Raw genomic sequence first — 26789 nt, forward strand, 5'->3', positions numbered from 1 at the left:
CATCTAACAGGATCTCTCACAGACTTGGTAGCCCATCCCAGTAATGTGAGACAACTAACAGGATATCTCACAGACTTGGTAGCCCATCCCAGTAATGTGAGACAACTAACAGGATCTCTTGCAGACTTGGTAGCCCATCCCAGTAATGTGAGACAACTAACAGGATCTCTCGCAGACTTGGTAGCCCATCCCAGTAATGTGAGACAACTAACAGGATCTCTCGCAGACTTGGTAGCCCATCCCAGTAATGTGAGACAACTAACAGGATCTCTCGCAGACTTGGTAGCCCATCCCAGTAATGTAAGACAACTAACAGGATCTCTCACAGACTTGGTAGCCCATCCCAGTAATGTGAGACAACTAACAGGATCTCTCACAGACTTGGTAGCCCATCCCAGTAATGTGAGACAACTAACAGGATCTCTCACAGACTTGGTAGCCCATCCCAGTAATGTGAGACAACTAACAGGATATCTCACAGACTTGGTAGCCCATCCCAGTAATGTGAGACAACTAACAGGATCTCTCGCAGACTTGGTAGCCCATCCCAGTAATGTGAGACAACTAACAGGATCTCTTGCAGACTTGGTAGCCCATCCCAGTAATGTGAGACAACTAACAGGATCTCTCGCAGACTTGGTAGCCCATCCCAGTAATGTGAGACAACTAACAGGATCTCTCACAGACTTGGTAGCCCATCCCAGTAATGTAAGACAACTAACAGGATCTCTCGCAGACTTGGTAGCCCATCCCAGTAGTGTGAGACATCTAACAGGATCTCCCGCAGACTTGGTTGATGCATGTTATTGTACTCCAGTCGTGAAAACCAATGCTCATGATGTTAATCACTGGTCTCTCCCTGACTTATCTGGTGTCCCCTGCGATGATATTACTGGAATATTGCTAAAAGCGGCATAAAACCAAACTCACTCACTCACATCATACTTTACTGGCCTTGTCATATTGCTGAGTGCAGCATTAAACAACATAAATCAAAACAAACAGCTGTTGTTACCCGTACGGATGGGCATGTGGCTGACAAACATGGAAGCATACTCTGCACTCTGTGTTTTACCAAAGTGGTATTAGTCTACTTCACGCACACATGCACACAGACATGCACATCTGTGCACACACACACTAGCACTAACACAATCATTGTATTGAAAACAGAAATAATGCCTAAAGATAGTGAAGTGTGTTAAAATTCCTGTGAGTTTGTCTGCAGCTGTGACACTGTTCACCATGATGTTGTGGCTGTTTAGTAAGTTGATGCAGTTTAGAGGACACATCAAGTGCTTTCATCAATATAAATGTCACCAACAACTGCCATTGCTGAAAACTCAAACATGGTTTTCACTGACTTTTTGCCCAAATTTCTATTTTTATGATAGATATTGAACTTCAGTTATTCCTTGCATCACGTCAACCTTTAAAACCCATTGTTTTAGGATGTCTAAAAATATGGATCGAATGAAGCCCTAAAGTTTATGTCTAGAAGGACAATTATTGCAGCATGTTGTGAGTTTCATGTTACTCTGGTCCTGTGTAAACACAAACACACAAAACTCTCCATATCAATTTTAACTTGAAATGTCAAGGTGTGTTGGGGATCAAGTACATCATGGAACATGTTCCATGAGATTCGAACCCAGACAACACTGTTGTGTTCAGTTATTGGATTTTCAAATTTACAGAACAACTAAATTTGATTTTGGTGGCCATTTTGCCAAATGATAAATTATTTGAATGTGCTTTCAAAAGGTGTCAGGAAAAATTCTCGTTTGTCACATTGGTGTTTGCCAGGACAGATAAAGCTAAAACTGTAAGGAAATTAACAAAAGTAAGATCTTTAGACTTCAAGCATCAAGATTATGCTTCTTCAAGATGTCTATTCATAGAGTAGACATTTGGAATGATGTTTATTTGGATATGCAAAGATTCATAATGTGTACTCATATCAAATGAACACTTTTTAAGTTTTATGGGGCTTTTTGGGAACATTTGGTAGACTACTGATCCATTGAACAACTTTTGAAATGTGAGAAGTATATTTAGTAGAATATTTCCTTTATTTATGTAGCTGCTCAATGGTTTTATGTGTATGGAGGTCAAGGTTTGGATGTTGATGTCGTAAACCTGATCTCCCATCATTTCTCGACAATCACTGCGTCTTATCATGTTCTAAAGATGTCTGAATAATTATTTTGGCACCTTTTTATGCTGACCTGACTGAATGTCAAGTTACCTTATATCATGGCCTGCTTGCCTGGTGTCATTCAGCGATGATTACCGGAAATTCTCTGAAATCACCAATAAAGTTTACTGCACATGTCTGTTAGCATCAATGATGATGTCTATATTTATTAGTCAAATTAGATTCTGATTTTCAATATGTCTTTGCTCCTAGATTTTAAATATCGACTGACAGTTTAGGAACTCACACTGGAATCATCAACAACATACCTGGATTCATTTGTTTTGTGAGTGATGCTACCCAGACTGTATCTTCTGGCCTCACTAGGGGTGGTGGGATAGCCGAATGGTTAAAGTGTTTGCTCGTCACTCAGAAGACCACAATATTTTCTTCGAGCCATCTTGATTATACTGGATAGTTTTTTTTCGAACAAATGGAAAAATAACATACAGCATCTGAAAATGCCATATTCTTCAAAAGCTGTCCGTATGTATTTCTATGTTTCCCATCCAACCTGAAAACATATATGGTTTTCTTATCTTGATCTTCTTTGCCACTGTAGAAAACTATTCCCTGATGTGATCAACAAAATTATTCTCTTATAAAAGTACAGGTCCGATTGAATATTCTCCATCTACGCTTATGAAAAAAAAATAAAATTCAAAAGCAAAGACACTCAATCTACATCATAAATTATTTTGAAGACAATTCATCAAATGATCTAAATTTTAAAATTTCATAAAATATGTTTCATAATTAGTGAAAAACACATTATGTATATACAAAATGCTGATTGTCTATCAGTGTTAAAAGGTTTGGAAAGTGACTGTTGTGCTTTCCAACAATGTTTTAATATTGTACTTTCATTTTTGTGAATTTGAAACATTGTGGAAAATGAGTTTCTTTTGTCATACTTGTCAATACCTGTAGTTTATATGCAGAAATGTTTGAAGAGCATTGATGACATAAGCCTTCGTTTAATGTGTGTCTCGTAAAGATCCGTGTTAGAATTGGTATTCAGCAACACATGCTTGTGGCGACTAAGTCGATCAGGTGGTCAGACTTGCTGTCTAGGCTGACACATGTTATTGTGTCACAATTGACACAGACTGCTGCCATATAGCTGGAATATTGCTGAGTGTGGCGTAAAACAATACTTAGGGACCGTTCATAATTTATGGCTAGGGGGTGGGAGGGGTGTGATGATGATTTTAAGTAAGGGTCACCCATTTTGTTCTGGGGAGGTAGGGGGTCATCAATTTTGTACACATGTTTCTGGGGGTGTCAGCAATTTTGTACATAAAAATATTTAAAAATTATACTTAAATAATATTGGATTGGGAAGGGGGGTCATCGATTTTGTACATGACATGCAGGGGGGTCACTTACTTTGTCCATAAATTTTAGGGGTGGGGGGTCATTCACATTGTACATGCTTCTCCTTAAAAATCATCATCAACAATCCCCACCCACCCACCAACCCCCGGGCCTTAAATTATGAACGGTCCCTTACTCACTCACCAATTGACTCTTCATTGTGTCCCAATTGTATACCCGTGAAAATTGGGTTTAGAATTGGTCTTCACTAACCCATACTTGTCATAAGAGATGACTAATGGGATCAGGTGGTCAGACTTGCTGACTTCCTGGTCACATGTCATTGTATCCCAATTGCATAGATAGATGCTCATGCTGTTGATCACTGGATTGTCTGGTCCAGACTCAATTATTGACAGACTGTTGCCATATAGCTGGAATATTGCTGGGTGCGGCGTTAAACAACAACCATCCAAATCTTTCCACAATACAAATCACAATGTCATTGCCAGTATATTGGGTGATTTCAAATAGTGATTTATGTCGTGTGTTTCATGTTGTACACTTGCCAAGCACCTTTGGAAATGTTTCCACCATATACAGAGGTGCAAAATTTGTTTAAAAAAACACTTGCCACAGGGCAAGTGACTTTAAGAAAGTAACTTGTCCTGACTAATTTTCCACTTGCCCTGATTTTATGACAAAATCATGATGATATAATTATGAAAGAATAAATCAACATGGTATTTGATGTTAATGTTTACTGGACTATTTATTGAAAAGTGATAAATAGCAAAGAAAGATAACTCTACTTTATTATCATTGCAAAATTTAGTAGCTACATTTTGATATGAAATTTAATTTGCAGTTTGAAAGCATAAGTGGAAATTATCTAGTAGCCCACGAACAAGAAAGATACCATTATTTGATTGCCCGAAATGAAAACTGACTTGTCCCGGGCGATGGGATTTTTGAACCCCTGATATAGCTGGAATATTGCTGGGTGCGGCATTAAACAACAAACAAACAAAACGAACTTAAATGGGCGATCCTTTTCAAGTTATATTGCCTTTATTAACCCACTAGGTGTGCTGATTCGGACGGTCCAACCTAAAACGGACAAATGTTGTCATGAACTGTTTGAGAAGCAGTCTAGAAGTTGCAAGTAAATGTAATAGGAATGACAAGTCTTTATGGATGATGAACTTTCTTTATTGTATAGTGATGGTTCTCTATAGACACTTGGATGGATATAAGGATATACATTAAAATGGTATTTTTTAAATTTTGAATAGAGGAAAATGTGTTTAAATTTTAGTGTATTAAATATAATATGGTTTACATTTTGCTGACTTGCAGTCATTGACTCTACTTGCACAATAATCAGATGATTATAATTGTCATGACAACGCTCATATATAGTTTTTTGTAGACCTAGCTTTTTGTGTTTCCCATCTGTAAACTGATTCCCACCCAAACAAATCAATGTCAATCCTTTTTCTCTATGTTTATGTCATTACAACAATATTTGATATTCAAAAATTCTATAGCATATTAATTCCTATATATATACGGACATAATGCTACAGTTGTTTTTGAGTACTGTTGAATGAAAGTCAGGATATAAAGTTCTAGATAGTAGATTGTCTGTAAGAGAAATTATATTGTCAGCGTCATGTTACCAAAACAATAGGATATAGATGTCATGTAATTCTATTTATGTATCAAACACATCCTCTAGGGTAAGTAGTATGATTTGATTTGTTGTTTGTTGAGACAAATCTCTGTAAGTTACTACTTTTTTAAGAGCTTTAATTGGTATCAGAGTTTTGTCGCAATGGATCAATATATTAACGGATATTATGACTCATAGCACTGACTGATGGGCCCCCTTTATGAGAGATAGAATATTACAGCTAAATCTGTTATTTCAAAGTATGAGGACTGGTGTCTATGCTGCAACCGAGTAACTGCTTCTATGATAGATGCATGGTACATTTAGTATTTTGTTGTCAGAATTTGAAAACAAAATGAATCAGATGTATGAAGAACTATTGATAAAACTTTTATGACCAACTCATAAATTCTACATGTTGTTTCTTCAATTATCAATAAAGTCAAGAATGTATCATAATTATAAATCTGCAATAAAGACCTGTCAAAGATGTCCGTTGGTTGCAGATGTAGGTATATTACATTCAGGTCAGTGGTAGTGTTAGAACTATTTGTTAGATTTGAATGCTGCAGTAGTTAAGGAAGTATTGTTGGAGTGAGTGAGTGAGTTTAGTTTTACGCCACACCCAGCAATATTAAGTATTGTTGGAAACAACATAAGGGCTGATGAATACAGTGAGTTTGCAGTATTTCATCAATGCATTGATAGCTGAGATTTCCATTGCTGTCTAGGAGTACTAATTTTTCATTTCATTTCCCTGCTATCTCTCATTGTATCAATTAGTATTGCACTTGGAGATTAAACAAAGATGCTGTTCTATATGAACACAATCACTGTGAAACGTGTCGGTTAAAGATATTTCTTTGTAAATACACCAAAACAACACATGAGCTGGGCACTGAAATATTTCATGCACAGTGTTTTTCCTGATCGGTTTGTCTTGAAATTGAATGAAGTTGCTATGACAGTTGTCTTTTCCGGTAACACACAAACCATTTTAGACAGTTTTTTACCAATAGCATCTTGGCAGGTGGCACGTGTTCTCAGGTATCCTTGCTAATTATCCCCCGCCGAGCGTTTAGCGCGAAGCGGGGGATATAGTATTAGGCTCCGTCCGTCCGTCCCTCCCTCCCTCGTCCGTATGTACATACGAATTGGAATATCTTGAGAACCGTTGACTGGATTCTTATCATATTTGGTACCTAGGTTCATCACAGTAAAAAGAAAGATCCTGGTCAGGTTTGGTGACCTTGACCTTCATTTTAAGGTCACAAGGGCATTTTCATGTTTTACCCTTGTCAGCGAGATATCTCAAGAACCGTTCACTGGAATATTCTTCATATTCAAAACCAAGCTTTATCTAGGTAAGGTGCAGGGTCCAGTCGATTTTGGTGACCTTTACTTAATTTTCAAGGTCATGGCAACACTTTAAAGATTTCAGTATGTTAACCTGCATGTTAAGCTTCTTAGCGAGATATCTCAAGAACCGTTTGCTGGATTTTCTTTATATTCAGCAACAAGCTTTATCTAGGGAAGGCGCAGGGTCCAGTCTATTTTGGTGACCTTCACTTAATTTTCAAGGTCATGGCGACACTTTGAAATTTCAGCATGTTAAGCTTGTCAGTGAGATATCTCAAGAACCATTCACTGGACTTTCTTCATATTTGACACCAAGCTTCATCTAGGGAATGTGCAAGGTCCAGTCGATTTTGGTGACCTTCACATTATTTTCAAGGTCACAGCGACACTTTGAAGATTTCAGCATGTTAAACTGCATGTTAAGATTGTCAGCGAAATATCTCATGAACAGTTGACTGGATTTTCTTCATAGACTTTCAAGACTTCCCTTGAATGTTTTTCAATAAGCAATTTCTTTATTGCTATTTTTGCATATTTCATAAGACATTTATGTCAAGGTCAAAGTGAGTCTTGAAAATATTTGTGCGTTTGAACAACTACAGATCAAGATATCAAGAGAGGTTGACTGGTCATGTTTTTGTTGACATTTAACTTCATCTTAAATTACGACCTTCACTTTCATTACTTTTTAAGTTTGATTTGATAATTTGCGGCGGGGGATTATGTCACCTTAGGGACAATGCTTGTTGTGAGATCACTGAGGATTTGATGAGTTGGATGACCAACTTTATGCTGTGACTGGGATGTAAGTGTGTGACTCCATAGTATAGGGGAGCAGTTGGGTGGAGTTGTGGTTACAGTGTTTGCTGATCACAGGATAGAAGCAGGTTTAGTTCTTCATTGAGCTATGTGTGAGTCCCTTTTGTGGTGTCCCCCCAACTCACTCACTCACTTGCACCAATGGAGAAGACCATTGTAAAAGTAACAAATAGTTTGTCTGGTCCAAACTTGCTGTTGAACAAATGAGACATGGATGAAACAAGAGAATGGGCTGTATTTTATGCTTAAGGTTATCAACTGTATGACTATTTGTGAGTGTATGCTTATCTTGTTGCTTCTCTGTTTGGTAGTTCCACGACGGAGTGTACCTTGTGCTGCTGATGGGGCTCCTGGAGGGCTACTTTGTCCCACTGCATGACTTCCACCTCACGCCAACTGACTTTGATCAGAAGGTAGGACAACATGACATGCATGTCTTTCATAGCATTATGTGTTTCCCTGAATGTTGATTCCAGCTCACAATTTAGAAATGCCTTGAAAATGTTGAAATATTTCTAGTGGTGTTTCTAGCATTAAATATATATTTGCCTTGAACATGTTCAAGTATTCCACAGACTCAACATCAGATTATATACAACTCAAATGAGTTGAAGACCATGTCATGTCAGCTTAACCACAGTAGCATGAAGATCGACATGATCTTTAATATAAGCTGCCGTGAAGCCCCTGGAATCGTTTATTTTCTTTGGGGTCATGCTCAATGGTGATTCCAGGTCAGAATGTATGATTGCATTGAAACATTCCTGCAATGAACAGGGTGGAAAGTTTAGCAAGTTATTTCAGAGTGATTTTTCCCCATGATGATTTTGAGAGAATAGAACTTCATCGAGAGGCAAGAGGTGACTAATTTGAGGGTCCAGGTGTGTAATAGGATGCACAAGACTAATGACACTGATGGGTTCACTCTGAAGCATTCTCCTTTGTCTGACTTAAACCCATGTACAGATACTGTAATGACACTCACACAGAGGTACAACACTGATGGTTCATTGGGGAATACTGGGATATCTTTAGCAAAGGGAGATAATCTACACAGGTGCCACACTGTAAATGTTGGCACCAGTGATGTCATCAGTAAAGGGAGATAACCTACACAGATACCACTCTGTAAATGTTAACACCTGTGATGACATCTTCAAAGGGAGATAACATACATGGGGTGCCAATCTGTAAATGTTGACACCGGTGATGTCATCAGTTAAGGGAGATAACCTACACTTACCACTCTTTAAATGTTGACACCTGTGATGACATCAGCAAAGGGAGATAACTTACATGGGTACCAATCTGTAAATGTTGACACCAGTGATGTCATCAGTAAAGGGAGATAACCTACACTTACCACTCTTTAAATGTTGACACCTGTGATGACATCAGCAAAGGGAGATAACTTACATGGGTACCAATCTGTAAATGTTGACACCGGTGATGTCATCAGCAAAGGGGGATAACTTACACAGGTACCACTCTTAATGTTGACACCAGTGATGAGCAAAGGGAGATAAAGCAGTGCTGTTATTGTGGGCATCTTGGCAGCATTGGAGAAACTCCTGTTGAATTGCTGGGCATCCTTACTGAAGCAACCATCACATGATACTAGATACCTGCTGTCGGGAGCACATGTGTCTGGTTATCATGACTGCACAAGCTTTATGTACACAAATCAAAGTGTGTGGTGATGATTTCTCTTTAGCATTCATTAAGCTGTTCCCAGTCTGCAGCCATGTTATGGGAGGCATGTGTGGTGTTACATAGATAACAGTGAAATCACCGCTAGATGGTTGACACAAAGTTCACTGGAGTAACAGAATAAAGTCCGGGAACGTTTAGGGTTGAGATTAAACATTAATATATTTATCTTTAGTTTCTTTCATTTTGAGCTTCATATCTCTTAGCTTAATTATCCTTATCATCAAAAGGATACGAAAATCAACGTCATGTCATTGTGAACTTACCAACTTTGTACAATCAGGATGTAATGATATGGACCTGTTAAAGTGAGTGAGTATATGTAAGGTTCAGCTCCAAACTAAGAGGGGCGGTGGGGTAGCCTAGTGGTTAAAACGTCCGCTCGGCACACCGAAGACCCAGGTCGATTCCCCAAATGGGTAAAATGTGTGATGCACATTTCCGGTGTCCCCCGCCATAATTCTTCTGGAATATTGCCAAAAGCTTCGTAAAACTAAACTCAGTCAGTCCAAACTACGAGTTTCGCTATATCCCATTGGCAGGTGTATGACAATAGTGGCTTGTCTGGACCAGGCAAACCATGACAAAAGGGGACAGATATGTGGCCAATGTAGTGTCAGCACATCTTTCCACAAGTTCCGCTCTACTCACTATCTCCTTTCCCAGTTAAACACTCAAACAAGTACCATCCATACTCTGGGTGATGAGGTGGCCTTGTAGTTAGAGTGTTTGCCTCATACAGTAACAGCACAGTATTTATTCCCATGTGGGTACAGTTTGTGAAGTCTCTCATGCATTCCCTGCCCACTCCATATCTGAGTGAAAGGCAGCCACTCGTCTTCTTCACTGGTGCACATGTCCTATATTCCTTTCAGTGTAGTCCAGCCACTCCTGGAAAATAGCCACACCAACATTTGCAATGCATTTACAAATATCAAGATGCTACTACTCACAAGGGGTGGCAGAAAAGCTCGGAGCCTTACTGTGATAAACCATGTTGATGGAGTATGTTGCTAAATATTTTTCACCATATTCGCCTCTTAGGCAGTGTGCGAAGTAGTTTCCAAATTATGCTAGCCAGTGAGGCTAGCTATGCCTGAAAGTTACAAGCCTACAAAATAATTCACTAGCCCGAAATTTGAATGTCAACACAGGTTTCCTCGCTAAGCTGCTAATATGATGAACATTTTTATCAGACCATAATCTTGCATGATTTAAAAGTGTATTATAACTTAACAAGTCGGAGAGACTGATATATTTACAAAATGACCACATGAAACTTCACCAGCCAGTTGTGCAAGAGAGTCAGACAGGGTTTAGAGAGGGATATTCAACCGTAAACCATATTTTTACTTTAAATTGGAATTATAGAAAAGTGTCTCCTTAAGAAGAAGAAGAAACTATATGTAGCATTCATAGATTTCAAAAAAGCCTTTGATTCTGTTGATCGATCAAAGCTATGGAAATGTTTATGTAAAACTGGTATGGGAAGGAAAATGTTAAATTCAATTATCAGTATATATCATTCTGTAAAAGCTTGTGTTAGATGTAATAATGAATACACCAATTATTTTGATTGTCAAGTGGGTTTTAAACAAGGTTGTGTACTTAGTCCCATATTATTTTCTCTCATCATAAGTGAATTGTCAGATGAACTATCAAAACATGGTAAATATGGTATACAACTTTTTCCTGATTTGTTAGAAATTCTACTTCTCATGTTTGCAGACGATGTTGTACTTGTATCGGATACTGTTCCTGGATTACAAAACCAACTGAACATATTACGTGATTTCACAGAACATTCTGGTTTAATGGTGAATCTTGATAAAACCAATATTGTTGTTTTTCGAAGGGGTGGACGCTTAGCTAAGCATGAACAGTGATTTTTAAATGGAAAAAGAGTTGCAGTAGTAAATAGTTATAAATACCTTGGTGTATTATATTCTTCAAATCATAAAATGGGAAGCTGTATTGCTGATTTAGCGACGAGAGGTAAACGTGCATTAATAGAAGTAATTATTAATCTCAGTAAAGTCGGAATGGTAAACCGTAATCTTTTCTTTAAAATATTTGACATGCAAATACAACCAATCGTATTATATGGCGCAGAAATATGGGGTATGCACACATTTGCTGAATTAGAAAAAGTTCGTTTAATTGCGTGTAAAAGATATTTAAATGTTAACCCTCAAACCCCGAATGCAATTATGGGGAATGCGGCAGGTATCCGCTTTATATTAATTCAATGTGTAAAACATTAAGATATTGGCTACGAGTTTTAGATATGCATGAAAAACGGATCCCACTTAAGGTATATAAGATGCAATTATATTATTTTAACTGTGGTTACACTACTTATGCATCATATAAACGTAATATCTTATTCTCACATGGCTTTGGTTATGTATGGATGTTTCAATCTGTAGGAGATATATCCTCTTTTATTAATGCCTTTAAAAATGTTGCTATTCATATGTTCTTCCAATCTTGGACTTGTACTCTGAATAATAGCTCCAGATATTGTATTTATCGTGAATATAAAAGCATTTTAGCTCCTGAGAAATATTTAGATTGCATTATTGACAAACGACTTAGAAATATATTGGTTAAGTTCAGATGTGGTCTGTTACGATTAAAATATAATGAAGGGAGGTGGTTAGGAATAGATAAGTCTCAACGTTTATGTCCATATTGTAATTTAGGTATTGAAGACGAGTACCGTTTTTTATTTATTTGTACATTATATAGCGGTCTACGAATTAAATACCTGCCGTATATATATCATCAAAATCCGAACATGTATAAATTTAGATCAATTCTATCAACGGAAAATGCACTAGTGTTAAAAAGCTGAAGTAAACTTTTATAGCATGCATATAAATTAAGAGAGAGTACATGTAAAACCTGAGATGATAGCTATCACACATACAATATTTGTTCACCATAATATATGTGACATATGTATATCTATAATGTTATGTTTTGCAAACTAAGGCAATATTGCAATGAATCTATTGTATATAAAACTGTATATATATTGCATTGTATATGGGCCTGAGGCCTTCATACTGGAAATAAACACTTGACTTGACTTGACTGGCCCATCTGGATTTTTACTAGCCACGGGCTAGCAGGCTAGTGGCTATTTCACACACTTCTCTTAGGTCCAGCGGCGGTGGGGTAGCCTAGTGGTTAAAGCGTTGGCTCGTCACACCGAAGACCCGGGTTCGAATCCCCACATGGGTACAATGTGTGAAGCCCATTTCTGGTGTTCCCTGCCATGATGTTGCGGGAATATTGCTAAAAGCGGCGTAAAACCAAACTCAGTCAGTCAGTCTCTTAGGTCCACACATTTGAATGTTGCTGGACCCCACTGGTGTTGAAGGTTTCTTTCGTGTGACATAAAAAAATCATCCACAGCAGAACGGAGGTCATCACCATTTGTTTAATGGTTGATGGGCAGTTCTTTATTCATGTCTGGGAAGTGATGGAAATCTGATGGAACCACATCTGAAGAGACAGAGATGTTCAATGAGTTCAAACAGATTTCTGCAGATGGAATGACATACCTTTCATGGGTTCTCCATGTTACTTAGCATGGACAATTGTCACACAGTTTCCCTGGCAGATTGGTTGGTTGTTACTGGTCTGACCTTTCATGATGTCGTCCTTTGGAATGACATCAAACTGAAGCCATCAGCTTGTATCTGAAATGAACATATTTTTCAGAAAAAACAAAACAGTTCCTAAATTATATTCATAGAATAAAGTAAGTAGCCAAAAGATTTTCTTTTGTTTTTAGAAACAGTGGTAATCTAGGCTTGCCACATATTATAGACTTGCATGGGCTACACTGGGTATATTTGTTTCAGGGTCTACAGACTAGATGTTTCCAATGCATCATTGCTCAGTGTCTGGTTGATACTAGTGAACCTAAGACTTGTCCATTGCAACAAATTGCTTAACAGAATGAGTTGGGTCTTCTTAAAGCTGACATAAATTCTCACCAGAGATGATGTACCTAGAGCAGTTCTGATCGGGATTCAGGAACCTTGGTACCCTTCAGGCAGAAAACTGTGTCATGCCTAGATCATTTCTCAGAATGTTCTCCAGTGTTTCATGAGTGATCCTGTTTTATTGGGTGTGTGATGTATGGTGAGTCAGCAATCATCCACAATCATGTCATGTATTTTATCAGTATGTTCCTTAGTGGTGGCAACCTTCATGAAATTGGATCATCTTCATGGTTCTCTCTGCCCCACTTCACAGTGGCAGAAGAAAGAGCATCATCCACTTGACCCCATGTACAGATGGAGTTAACCCTAACCACGTTTTGTTGGAGACAATTGCTCACATTGTACCCATGTGGGGAATCGAACCCGGGCCTTCGGGTGTCATGAGCGAACGCTTTAGCCACTCGGCTACCCCTCTGCCCCTTTAATGCCTGTAGAAATATCCTACTCAGTTGTGTATTTGTTTGAAAGCCACCTCCTGGCATTGACAGTGCTGTACTCTATACAAAGTATCATGAGTGCAAACTGTTAAGGATGTCCTATGTAGTTAGGCTGATAATGTTTCAGCCACCCTTATACTTTTATGAGCATATGATTTTTGGCGTAAATGATTTATCTCAGAATAGCTTTCTTTTGAAAAAGCACAGCCTCAGATTCACAACAGAGAAGGCATTAATATCTAACCTTTTAGCTTAGATAATTTTTTACCTCTTAAATTGATAATTTATTGAGAAGATTTTTCCTGTTTGATATAATACAGCCTTTCATAAGAGCTTAGCATGTGTGAAATTAGGCTGTCTGTGACAGTCCTAGTACAAGTGGCCTTTGTGGTACAATGACAATACTGCTGCAGCTTCCTGGCCTGACTAACCCTATGTCTTACAACAGGACATTACTGTCCTGACCCATCAGTAGGAGTCGCTGACAGTAACAACAGTCGGAGGCAGCAGTGTACAACAGGAACTGAACTGGAATTTACTTTCTCCTACTTTCTCAGTGTCAGTATATGGTTAAGGGTAAACCTTTAAGTCTAATCTATGATTCAATTGTGGAGGCATTTCCGGTTTAGTGTTACAGTCATTCTGTGTTTCAGCTGTAATAGAAGCTTGTCATGAGCTGGGCTGTGAGGGCTTGTGTGATCTGATGCTTATTGTTCAACATGTAAGGGTCGTGAGCCTTGGTTTTGTGACTAGTCCCTCGGCAAACACATGTCATTCTGATATATTCTAATCTTTAGTTTACCTAGAATCTTTTTTTCTCAATAAATAATGTATCAATAAATTTTTATTTTATCAGTGCTTGTAATAAACATAAGTATAACTTGATAATAAACAATATAATATGGTAAACAAAATAAATCATTTTCCCTGTTTGAGTTTTATTCCATTCTAAATTTGAGGAGCATTACAAATATTACTGAGGTTTGGTTTCAGTGGATTGTGGGTTTATTGTTTCTCTTTCAGTAAAATCAAAATTGATCACGCTTTCAGATTTTTTAAGTTTTTAGGACGTCACTGTTTTTCAAAGTTGGTAATAACATCAATGTATGGTGAAAGCAAGACAATGTGGTTGGTGGTATGGAGTGATTATATGACCTTTCAGTCACAATCTGTCAGGCAGTAACACTACCACCCACTGACTGGAATGAAAGAAACCGTTCAGAAGGTATACAGGTATAGATAATTCTTCGGGAATTATCTAACATTTCAGATCCGGTGTCCTTGAAAGGCAAAGTTGGTGAAAAATGTTATTTTGTTCAAGTTAGTTGGTTGGTAAGGTTGGTAGATCATTTGGTAAGGTTGGTTGTTTTGGTTCTTTTTAAGCCATAACATATTACTATAACGGCAGAAATTGAAAACTTGAAACTTTAGTTTAGGACTTTTTATTGATATTTGCTGTAGATGTAGATTCAGTGTTCCAACCTTAACACACACCTGGTGTTGTGTATTGTCATATCCAGTGACTGAATGCATCAAACATTGCTTATTTCTGTATATGTTAACACCTCATTTCAAGGTTGAATGGTTGTGGCAAGATGTCACGTGCTGAAAGGTTAACTTGTTAAACACTATTAAAGTGAGTGAGTTACTTTGTTTAATTTTACACTGCTTTTAGCACTATTCCAGCGACATCATGGTGACTGACCCCAGAAATGGGCTTCATACATTGGAGTGATTGTACTCATGTGGGAATTGAACCCGGGTCTTGGATGTGACGGGAAAACGCTTTAACCACTAGGCTACCCCACCGCTCTATTAAAGACAGTAGATATATTTTACATATTATGTATGAATTCTTCCATAACTATCGATTCTCAAGGGTCATGCAATACTGTGTACATATATTTCTGACAGCTGTCTTGCAATAAACCTATTATATCGCACACCCCTAGTATCTGTATTAATTATTGACATTCCTGTAAGGAAATACAGAAACCTATAGAGACATTCTAATGGCATGATTTTCAGATTTTATAATGTAGTTATGTTTTTCCTACCTATTAAAATACATCCTCGTCTCTGCACGATTGGAAGTAACTCTGTTCTTGCATCCTTGTGAAGAATTGCCAACCTGAAGCAAATTAAAGTTTTATTGGTCACACATTATAACCCTGGTCAAACTGAGGCGTGGTATCTCATTGGTCACACATTATTACCCAGGTCAAACTGAGGCGTGGTATCTCGTTGGTCACACATTATAGCCCTGGTCAATCAGGCATAATATCTTGTTGGTCACACATTATAACCCTGGTCAAACTGAGACGTGGTGTGTCATTGGTCACCCGTTATAACCCAGGTCAAACTGAGGTGTGGTATGTCATTGGTCACACATTATAACCCTGGTCAAACTGAGGCATGGTATCTCACTGGTCACACGTTATAATTGGTATCTCGTTGGTCACATGGTCAATCTGGCTTAGTATCTTGTTGGTCACACATTATAACCTTTGGTCAAACATTCATTACCCTGGTCAAACTGAGGCGTGGTATCTTGTTGGTCACCCATTATAACCCTGGTCAAACTGAGGCGTAGTATCTTGTTGGTATCAGGTCAAACATTGGTCACCCATTATAACCCTGGTCAATCTGGAGGCATAGTATCTTGTTGGTATAAACTCGTGGTTGGTCACCCATTATAACCCTGGTCAATCAGGCATAGTATCTTCGTTGGTCACCCATTATAACCCTGGTTAAACTGAGGCGTAGTATGTCATTGGTCACCCATTATAACCCTGGTCAAACTGAGGCGTGGTATCTTGTTGGTCACCCATTATAACCCTGGTCAATCTGAGGCGTAGTATCTTGTTGGTCATCATTCATTGAGGCATAGCCAGTCTTGTTGGTCACACATTATATAACCCTGGTCAAACTGAGGCGTAGTATCTTGTTGGTCACCCATTATAACCCTGGTCAATCTGAGGCATAAGTATCTTGTTGGTCACACATTATTGGTTAAACTGTATGTGGTATGTCATTGGTCACCCATTATAACCCTGGTCAAAGGCGTGGTATCTTGTTGGTCACCCATTATAACCCTGGTCAATCTGAGGCATAGTATCTTGTTGGTCACACATTATAACCCTGGTCAAACTGAGGCTGGTTAAACTGAGGTATGGTATCTTGTTGGTCATTATAACCCACATTTGTTGGTCACACATTATTACCCAGGTCAAACTGAGGCGGTATCTTGTTGGTCACCCATTATAACCCTGGTCAGGCATAGTATCTCATAACCATAAACTGAGGTGGTATCTTGTTGGTCACCCATTATAACCCTGGTCTGAGGCATAAACTTGTTGGTCACACATTATTACCCAGGTCAAGGTGGTATCTTGTTGGTCACACATTATAGCCCTGGTCAAATAGTATCTTGTTGGTCACACATTATAACCCTGGTTAAACTGAGGCGTGGTATGTCATTGGTCACACATTATAAGGCGTGGTATCTTGTTGGTCAAACTGAGGTCAAACATGGTATCTTGTTGGTCACACATTATAACCCTGGTCACCCACTAGCCCTGGTCAATCTCATGGTATGTCATTGGTCACCCATTATAACCCTGGTCAAACTGAGGCGTGGTATCTCATTGGTCACCCATTATAGCCCTGGTCAACCTGAGGCGTAGTATCTTGTTGGTCACACATTATAACCCAGGTCAATCTGAGGCGTGGTATGTCATTGGTCACACATTATAGCCCTGGTCAATCTGAGGCGTAGTATCTTGTTGGTCACACATTATAAGCCTGATTTGCCCTGATTGTGTTTCATGGTTTGTCAGCACCTTACCATGCTTGTGGATTTCACAAAAATGATAATTGTTTACAACCTGCTTCACTTCAGACTTTGCTGCACATTGAGCTGACAAGCCATGCTAGAACTGGATTGTTGTTAAAAGCAGCATCCCCACTTATTTCACTCTTACTCTAATGTGGTACATTGACTTATTCATGCAGGGGACAGTGAAGGATGTTTATATACTCTTAAAAAAATGTAGGGGAACCTTAACTTTTAATTTGGATAGGAAGTATAAGTGTTGCAAACTTTTCAAAGACAGACATCTTATGAACGCACCACCATTTCTCTTTATCACCACCCCTAAACACAACGCATGTGATGCCACATAGCCACATACACGTGCATGGGGTGTCACTTTTGATTTTGACGGTTTTCAATTAAGTCGATAAATCACTGTACACCATTAATTTTGACAATCATCTTGCAATACACAGTTGTTTGTGTTTGTTTCTAGTTTGTTTGTTTTTGTTTGAAAATGAAAATCATACACATGCAAATTTCCCGTCATCATCTTTCAAGAGCGATTACTGTACAAACAACTATGGTCATAAGGAAGTGCAAGTGGTGATGCACTGTCAAAACATTCATTATTATCATATCAACATTGATTGACTCTGATATATCTCCCAATTGTTCAATTGTTAATTAAAAATGAAGTTCCCCTTCTTCTTTTTTAAGAGTATATATACAAATGACTTTTTCTGCATGTTAGTTTTGCATATATTGGGATGTGAAAGAAATGTCATTCAGGAACAATTAGTAATCTGCTGCTGATTTATTATGCTAACTTAATTGACACTGTTATCATATTGATGCTCAGAGTAGGCGTATTGTCATGCAAGAGTTTTCTACTTACCAGCATGGTACACAATTCCATTCTGACATTGAAGGTTAAATATGAATTTTTCAATATCTGTGTCCAACAGTGAAGTAAACAGTTCTTTTGTTGGAATTAGAAAGTGTGAGTCAAAAAGTGATGTGTATATTTATGTGTCAAGTTGACACCACAATGTATGTTCAAAATGCTATATTATAACTCTGGTCAGTGTGTGGTCAGTGGATGAGTGTGTAGTTGAGTTTCATTCTCAACTCCCTGGGGTGTATACAACCCAAGCTGTCTGTGATATTTAAATTGTAACCTGAATACAGTTTTTTCTGGACCAAGTGGGAAACAAAAAACATCAGTGGGAGTCCCAAAGTGGCCGACATGAAGGAGAGACATCAGCAACATGCTGCAGATAATTTTATAGCGTACATCAAGAGTAAGATTACACTTGGTGTAGATACAGTATCAGTCATCATGTATCCTCTGTGTGTGTCCCATACCAGCTGCTTCCCTCAGCTCTCACATGTATTCACCCACATGTCTTTTTCTCATGTTTTAACTGTGTCAGTAGCAGGGGTATATTGGCACTCCCCCAGCTGATTTCACTGGCTAAAGCAGCCCACTAGCCCTGCTCGACCTGTTGTGGGGATCATCTTCACAGTCGCTGAACATTTTTGCTTTGTTTACTTTTTTTTCTGGTGATATTAAGTTCTTAGAACTTAGATGTTTATTGTTTTCTTCTTATGTAGTTGTATCTGTTTACATGTGATTCTGCTTCGGTAGTATACATGCAGAGTTAAAAGATTTGTGATGTGTTTTTGAGATGGTCCCTCATTCTGACACGTGATGTAGACAAGAGCTGGGAGGTAAATGGAACAGCACAGCTGAGTCAGAGATAAGGTCAGACTACCCCTCCCCTCTCCCTCCTTCCCTCCTCCCTCACCTCAAACCTGCTGAAGCTCAGCAAGCACCTGTTACACTTGTAAACTTGAACAAGTTTCCTTTAAAGTTAACTTTATTAAAAAATTTATGTTTTGGAAAGCAGTTTAAGAAGTTTCAGAAGATTTGTTTGACTGTATAGGTACCAGACAGTGTTCACAGTGGAGGAATCATTTCAAATCCTAAGCATACATTCATATATTTTTGTTTGGAAATATATTCTGACATTGACATTTGACAGAGTAGTGATGAAATAAGTGTGATATTTTACGAATTGTTCGCATGGTTCAGATATTTGACATTTCAGCTATATTGCAGTTAGTTATTTACTATTCATTCATTGTCAGTATCAGTTTGTAAATTGTTTACTTTGCTGTCATATCTTGGAATAAAATGTTGTCCCTATCTTGAAAGCAATGACATGAATGAACCTTGTTCCTGTTATCAAAGAGTCAATGGCATAAACACCAAGAGTTGTCCCCCTTGTCATAAGGACTGTCTCCAACGCCCTTTGTGTGATGGCCGAGGAGCAGAGGTGGGGGCTCCAGCACTGACTCACTCACTGACTAAACACAGTCGTGGGCAATTAATTTGTGTGGGAGTCTTTCTCAAACACACATTACAGGCCTGATTAACTTGTAGCCATCTGTAAATACTGGGATCAGTCAGCAGTCATGACTTGTGGTGAAACGGAGAAAAAGAACATTACAAATTATCATTGTAACTCTGTAATGGATGTTCCAATGCCCTTGCGTTCACATGTTAATTATTCAGGACTCATGAGTGAATTTGAACAAATTAAAACAAATGTCCATGTTCCCTCGCCGTAGTGTTATTATCAAACAGAAAAAAAGAAATTACACAGTTTTGGCCCATAGTCAACCATTACATAATGCATCATGTGTACAGGCAAAATATTGTTGTAGTTTGGTTTTTAAATACCTTCTCAGGCAGTGCAGGACATTTAAATTATGGCATACAGACAAACATCTGGAAGCCTCCCATACTGGGTGATATTTATGTGAAATAAATTATGTACTGCATAAACTGCTTCAATTAGACAGAAAACCATCTTCCAAATCTGGACAGTGAATTTCAATTATCAACAGCGGAAATTACACGCTGTTGTGTCCCACTTACTGGACAAGAGTCGTATTTGTCAATGTTTGTTTTACCATTCATCACCCCACAAAGGTGTGGGTATCACGTGATCTGTAGTAAACTACTCAAGTCATTACATACTCTTGTTTGAAATAAATGTTTAGCTGATAATGGATAAATGTATCATTAACGTCTCACCATTGATTCATTAAAAGTCATATTTGTTAGAGCTTGACAATAATATTCTTACATTAATGCGATAGAAAAGAAAGCAGGGCTCAGTGAAATCTCAGTGATGACTGATAAAGCTGGGCTATACAACAAAATATATCCTGTGCTAGCAATCAGGTGTACCTAAGTGCTATGCTTATATATGTCAGGGTAGAGACTGCGATCAGAGTCTCTACTGGTAGAATCTCCGATCCTACTAGTTGAGATTGCAATCGTAGTCTCTACTGGTAGAGACTACGATTATATGGAATAACCTATGCAAGCAAGTACCTGCTTATGCAAGCAAGTATAATAAGTGGGGATAATGTTTTCCTATTATTTGCCAGTTATAATTGAACTTATTTATTGTCAATCTGGACACGGGTCAGGAATCCAAGGGAGATAATGGGCTTCCCCGATGCAGGTTTCTTGAGGGGGATGTGTGGGGGGATGCGTGCATAAGCTTGCACTTGCTTGCATAGGTTTTTCCATATAATCGTAGTCTCTACCAGTAGAGACTATGATTGCAATCTCTACTAGTAGGATCGGAGATTCTACTGGTAGAGACTCCGATCGCAATCTCTACTGGTAGAATCTCCGATTCTACCAGATCGCAGTCTCTACCCTGACGTGTATATATAGAAAACACTGCAACGAAGATAACACAATATTGAAATATATTAATGCTGATATCAATACAATTTATTGTGTCAAACTGTGTATTATGTTGTTAGTCGTCTATAACTAAATCACCAGTATATTGGGAGAAAACGTGTCCAGCTGTTTGCTATTTGTGGCTTAGTTTTGTCTCAAATTTCTTATTAATGTTGACCAAGGTTGTTATTCCCTGTTCCTTCTCATGAAATTGCTGAAGGGATATATATTGAACTGAACAATCCAGGGATAATCTTGTGCATTACACCATAGGGGGGATACTCTTTTTTACACCTCCAGAATTTTGGTGGGGAAGTGATTCTGATATCTGGAAATTTGTTTGTCCAGACAATATTTGAGAAAATACAAGTCCCCATATGTGAGGTTTGACTGTACAGAAAGGTTTATTCAGGCAAGTGTTAAATGTAACACATCATGACTAATGCTATAAACAACTTCTCTCTGTGTGTACAATGGTGGATATTAGCCAGTTGCAAGTCATTGCTGAGGTATTAAGAACAAACTACTAGTATGTACCATGTGCTTTCCTGTGGTAGTCAGGTGAATCTTCTATATTGATGTGTTAGCCAAGCCATCTGACATGACAGCAAGTATGAAAACTGTCATCCTTGGTTCTAATCCCATATTTGTCAATTCATGTTTCTAGTTTTGTCAACCATCCATGTGGGTTGACTAAATGGGTAAAGTTCCTAAACTATGCATCACTTGTCCCCCCATGTCAAGCTGTCATGTGGTCACAAAGACTGTTCCAAGCGGTGTTCAGCCGCACTCACTTGAGATTTATTGCCACAGACACTGATGTCCATGTTATCAATGTTATCCATCAGAGTTGCATCCCTTTGGAACACTAGGATCCTATGATGTGTGTTCAAATCCTGGTTCACCACAATAACTAGTATGTTTCTTGAATTATCAGCATCATACCTATGGTAATGGGGACAGCCTCTGTGGTGTTGTGTTAGAGCATCCGCCAGGAGAGTGGAAGGTCGCGGGTTCGATCCAAGGTCGGCAGTAATGGATCTAACAAGGACTGGTCGGCTTGGAGTCAGTATAATGTGTCTGAGTGGGGTATTCATGCTTAACTGCGGCATGGTATCTCAGTGATCTGGCACTGTAAAACCAGCTTAAGTCTGGGCTAGTACAAGCAGCCACATATACACATGCATGCACATCATCATATTAGTGAAATATTCTTAAATGTGACGTTAAACCCCATTTCACCTCACATATGGTCATGGGTTTCACTGAAGTGGTAAACGTGAGTGAGTTGAGTTTTACGCCACACTCAGCAATTGTCCAGCTATATGGCGGCGGTCTGTAAATAACCGAGTCTGGACCAGACAATCCAGTAATCAACAACATGAGCATCGATCTGCGCAATTGGGAACCGATGACATGTGTCAACCAAGTCAGCGAGCTTGACCACCCGATCCCGTTAGTCGCCTCTTATGACAAGCTTGGGTTACTAAAGATCAATATTCTAACCCGGACTTTCACGGGTAAGTAAACGTCTAAGACCAGCATCACTAGGGGCTTTCCTCCAAAGTTAGTTAACATGATTACTGGAATACAGTTCAAAGAGGTGTTAGACCCAACTTACTAATTCATGCCTCATCAAATTTAGAGGTAACACTTTTAGATGACAATGAATCAGTAGGCATTAAACTGTCTCAATAGCAACTACATTCAGCATGTTGTGGCAGGACAGCATGGATTTCTTTCACAATATTAATCACTGCATTGTCTGGTCTATATTTGATTGTATATGAAATACAACAACAGTGTCAACAGAGGGCTGGAATATTGCTCAGACTGAAATGTTTCTTTGAATGAAGGTTTGATTTTGGATGAAACATTTACGTTTAAATTGGAGAAAAATATCTTGCCACACAGTTTATTTTATAAAAATATCCATTGGTTTGAAACTGTAACATTGACACTTTAAATCTATTGTTTAAAGGGAACCTCATCATTAGACAATGTCGCGGTGGTGGGAATTTTAATGAAGTAAACATATCCATTGGTTTGAAACTGTAACATTGACACTTTAAATCTATTGTTTAAAGAGAACCTCATCATTAGACGATGTCACAGTGTGGGGTATTTTAATGAAGTTGATATTTTCAGCAAAATAGTCTGAACAGCTCAAGGCTGGATCAGAATCACTCTTGCAGACAAGAAAGAAATTCCAGCCGTTCATTTTTAATGAGACAATCACCATGGTATCAATGCTGCCGTCCTGATTGATTTTTATTCTTGAGAACTACGAGGAGAAGAGTAAAGATGGCATCATGTATATGTGATGTGGTACAGGTGACTGGAGTAGTCTTTACCCGCACAGGGACCTACTGCAGTACTGTGTACACATGGAGGATACACAATGGTAGTAGCCGCGGTGCCCATACCCAACAACAACAAGCAGGACTTGCTGTCGTCTTTTGTGAGCACCAAGACATAGCAGAAATAAAATCCTCTTAAGCAGCTTAAAGTATCACTCACTCACTCACTCACTCACTCACTCGATTCTACACGGGTACATTGTGTGAAGCCCATTTCCAGTTTCCCCGGTCGTGATGTTGGAATATTGGTAAAAGCGGCGTAAAACCATACTCATTCACTTTCTAATCCTTTTTGGTCATGATACTTGTTTTTCAAGGTCAATAATGCTTTTTAGCCTTCATAATACTTTTGTCATTACTGCTATTCATTCCATCAGTTACCCGTGAAGGTCGGGGTTAGAATTGATCTTCAGCAACCCATGCTTGTCGTAAGAGGCGACTAATGGGATCAGGTGGTCAGGCTCGCTGACTTGGTTGACACATGTCATCGGTTCCCAATTGTGCAGATCGATGCTCGTGCTGTTGATCTCTGGATTGTCTGGTCCAGACTCAATTATTTACAGACCGCCGCCATATAGCTGGAATATTGCTGAGTGTGGTGTAAAACTATACTCACTCACACTTCTTGCATCAGTTGTTTTTTTTCAATATGTGTGCAGCTGAGACATTGGCAATATGTTCAAGCACATACATATCATATACAGTTTCTCTTTTGTGAATGTCACAGTAAGTATTGAAGTTTGAAATGCTTTGTATTTTGATATATGTTGTTATGAAATCCATCTAAGAGGTGGGTTTGTTATCACATACCCTCTATATCATTACCCGTGAACTCCAGTGCCATTTCGGTAAAGTAATGTTAGTACTACGAGTGTCATAACACCAGTGTTCTCAGAGACTATCGATAGTTGTAGCACCAAGATCTCCCCGAGTTGCTTCGCCTTCCTTCAAGACTGAACTAAGTGATAAGTCCATTGTTTTTATGGTAAAATCATAAGAAGGCCAAGATATTTTATGGATTTAAGCTTCTTTATTCTTTAAATCCATAAAATATCTTGGCCATCTATGACAACTCAAAATGCCGCTAAAAGACAAAATCATAAGAAGTCTAGATAAAAGTCCTATATTTGGACAGCTTGTTATTATTCTGGGAATAATCTAGGAATTATGATTTATGCTATTTATCTTTTTCTTAGAGTTTTGTGCAGTTCTATGAGTAACCGTGCAGGGCAGGGCTCCACACCCATAGTCGGAGACTGTGTTTGTGGCTGAATCAGCTGTCACTACGTGCTCCAGACTATCTTTGGAAACAAACCCTGACTGGTGGAGGGACGCTGATTAGCTGTGTACCAGGAAAAAATGTACAGAATAAATCACCTAGATATGTTTTATGTTGTTTGTTAGGAATAAATAGGAAAACTTAAGTAAAACATTGTTAAGACAACACCCAATTATGGATGATTTGTTTCAGCTTCTGGAACTTTCTCTTTGTTTATTTACTTATTGTAGGCAGGCAACACATGTACATGAACTCGGAGGCAGGGCCCAGAAGTGCTATGTCTCACTTATTGTAACTTGTATACATGTGTTGCTGTAGTGAGCTTATGACACATGTGGCATACTTGGTTCAACACATGTTCATGAGCAAATTAGAAGTCACCACGAACACCATTATGGGTATAATATATGAAAACTTGTGTGCTCTTTGCTTTAATTAAATATACCCATGAAGGTCCGGGTTAGAATATTGATCGTCAGTTACCCATGCTTGTCGTAAGAGGCGACTAACAGGATCAGGTGGTCAAGCTCGCTGACTTGGTTGACACGTCATCGGTTCCCAATGGCGCAGATCGATGCTCATGTTGTTGATCACTGGATTGTCTAGTCCAGACTCGATTATTTACAGACCGCCGCCATATAGCTGGAATAGCTGAGTGCGGCATAAAACTCAACTCACTCACTTTAATTAAATATACCAAATAACAACACATATATAGCCCTAGATGGCATTTCACTGTGCAGAGTTGCTTCCCATTGTTGTTCAGGGATTTGTTGGATTTAAATCCCAGATTTACTTTGACTCTGGTCCCTGGTCAGTCAGTATCTGTTTATTGAATGTGGGGACAGTTATGACTGTTGCACTATGTTATCACTTCTTACAAGCAGACATGTCTTCATATATCTGAGGTACTTTTCAAAGCTGAGTTTGAGATGAACTCACTTATTGTGATTTATATGTTCACTTGCTGAGACCTCACTCCGTCATTCACTCATTTTGTTCACACCGATAACTGTCTCTCTCACGCCCTCATTTGCTCTTGTTCACTCATTCTGCACTGTCACTCACTGTCATACAGTCACTGTCACTCTCTCACTCATTCTCGCGTTCTTGTTTACCCGTTCTGCTGGTTTAGGTCACTGTCATTGTCATACAGGCACTGTCACTCGCTCACTCATTCTCGCGTTCTTGTTTACCCGTTCTGCTGGTATCGGTCACTGTCATTGTCATACGGGCACTGTCACTCACTCACTCACTCTCACTTGTCCACTCATTCTGCTGACATTGCTCATTCACTGTCACTCAGTCACTCTTGCTTGTTCACTGCTACTGGTTTCACTCACTCACTCTCACCCACTCTCTCTCTCTCTTTTGCATCCACTGAGCTATGAACTGGTTGGTTCAGTGTGTCAGTGTACCCTACAAGCCTGGTTCTGAAGCTAGAGTTAAGATAACACTAACATATTGCTGAGTCTCCTCTACCGAAGTCATCCCAACATCATTGTTTACTGCACTTATTTCTGGCTCCCCAATCCACCACAGAGTGATATACACAGAGCTCTGCTCATCTATGCTAGGCTACAGTGATGCAAGCACATGTTAGATCCCCATCTGACGGGAAATGTAGGACAGGTTGTCTGTTTGCCAACATGGGTAGTTGTAGGGAAATATCAGCAAGTCGGCGGCCAACATGGTTAATGGCAGGGAAACTGCATCAAACCAGCCCACACCTGGGAGCTATGTCAGGAGGGCAGCAGTTAACATCGGCTGGCGGGAACTTCTTCCCCTTGTTTACCTGCTTCAGATAGAATTAGATGCGTATATCACGATTGATAATAAAAGAGAGATATTTATAGCTAATGCTCTTTCCTTGATGCTGCATGGAGATGCTTCTTCATGTCATGTACTGCTTTGTAAGAATGACTACAAGAAATATGGACTATCAGTTTTCTGTTCATCCTGCACTATGATATATGTATTTTATAAAACAGAACAAATTTGGTCTGTATCAGATCATTTTAAATCATTCTG

At 38.8% G+C, this 26789-nt stretch overlaps 1 protein-coding gene across 1 annotated transcript in view; it reads left to right on the forward strand.

The window, feature by feature from the left end:
* Nucleotides 1-26789, forward strand: part of LOC124290585 (beta-parvin-like) — a 91941-nt gene that overhangs the window by 19541 nt on the left and 45611 nt on the right. Inside the window, exon 11 of the mRNA XM_046727334.1 lies at nucleotides 7679-7780. Within this exon, the coding sequence (XP_046583290.1) occupies nucleotides 7679-7780 (102 nt within the window). The remainder of the gene's footprint in view (nucleotides 1-7678; nucleotides 7781-26789) is intronic.

This window comes from Haliotis rubra, unplaced genomic scaffold (assembly GCF_003918875.1).
Source record: "Haliotis rubra isolate DU_JTF1 unplaced genomic scaffold, ASM391887v1 Scf47, whole genome shotgun sequence".
In the NCBI taxonomy this organism is placed as follows: Eukaryota; Metazoa; Mollusca; class Gastropoda; order Lepetellida; family Haliotidae; genus Haliotis; species Haliotis rubra.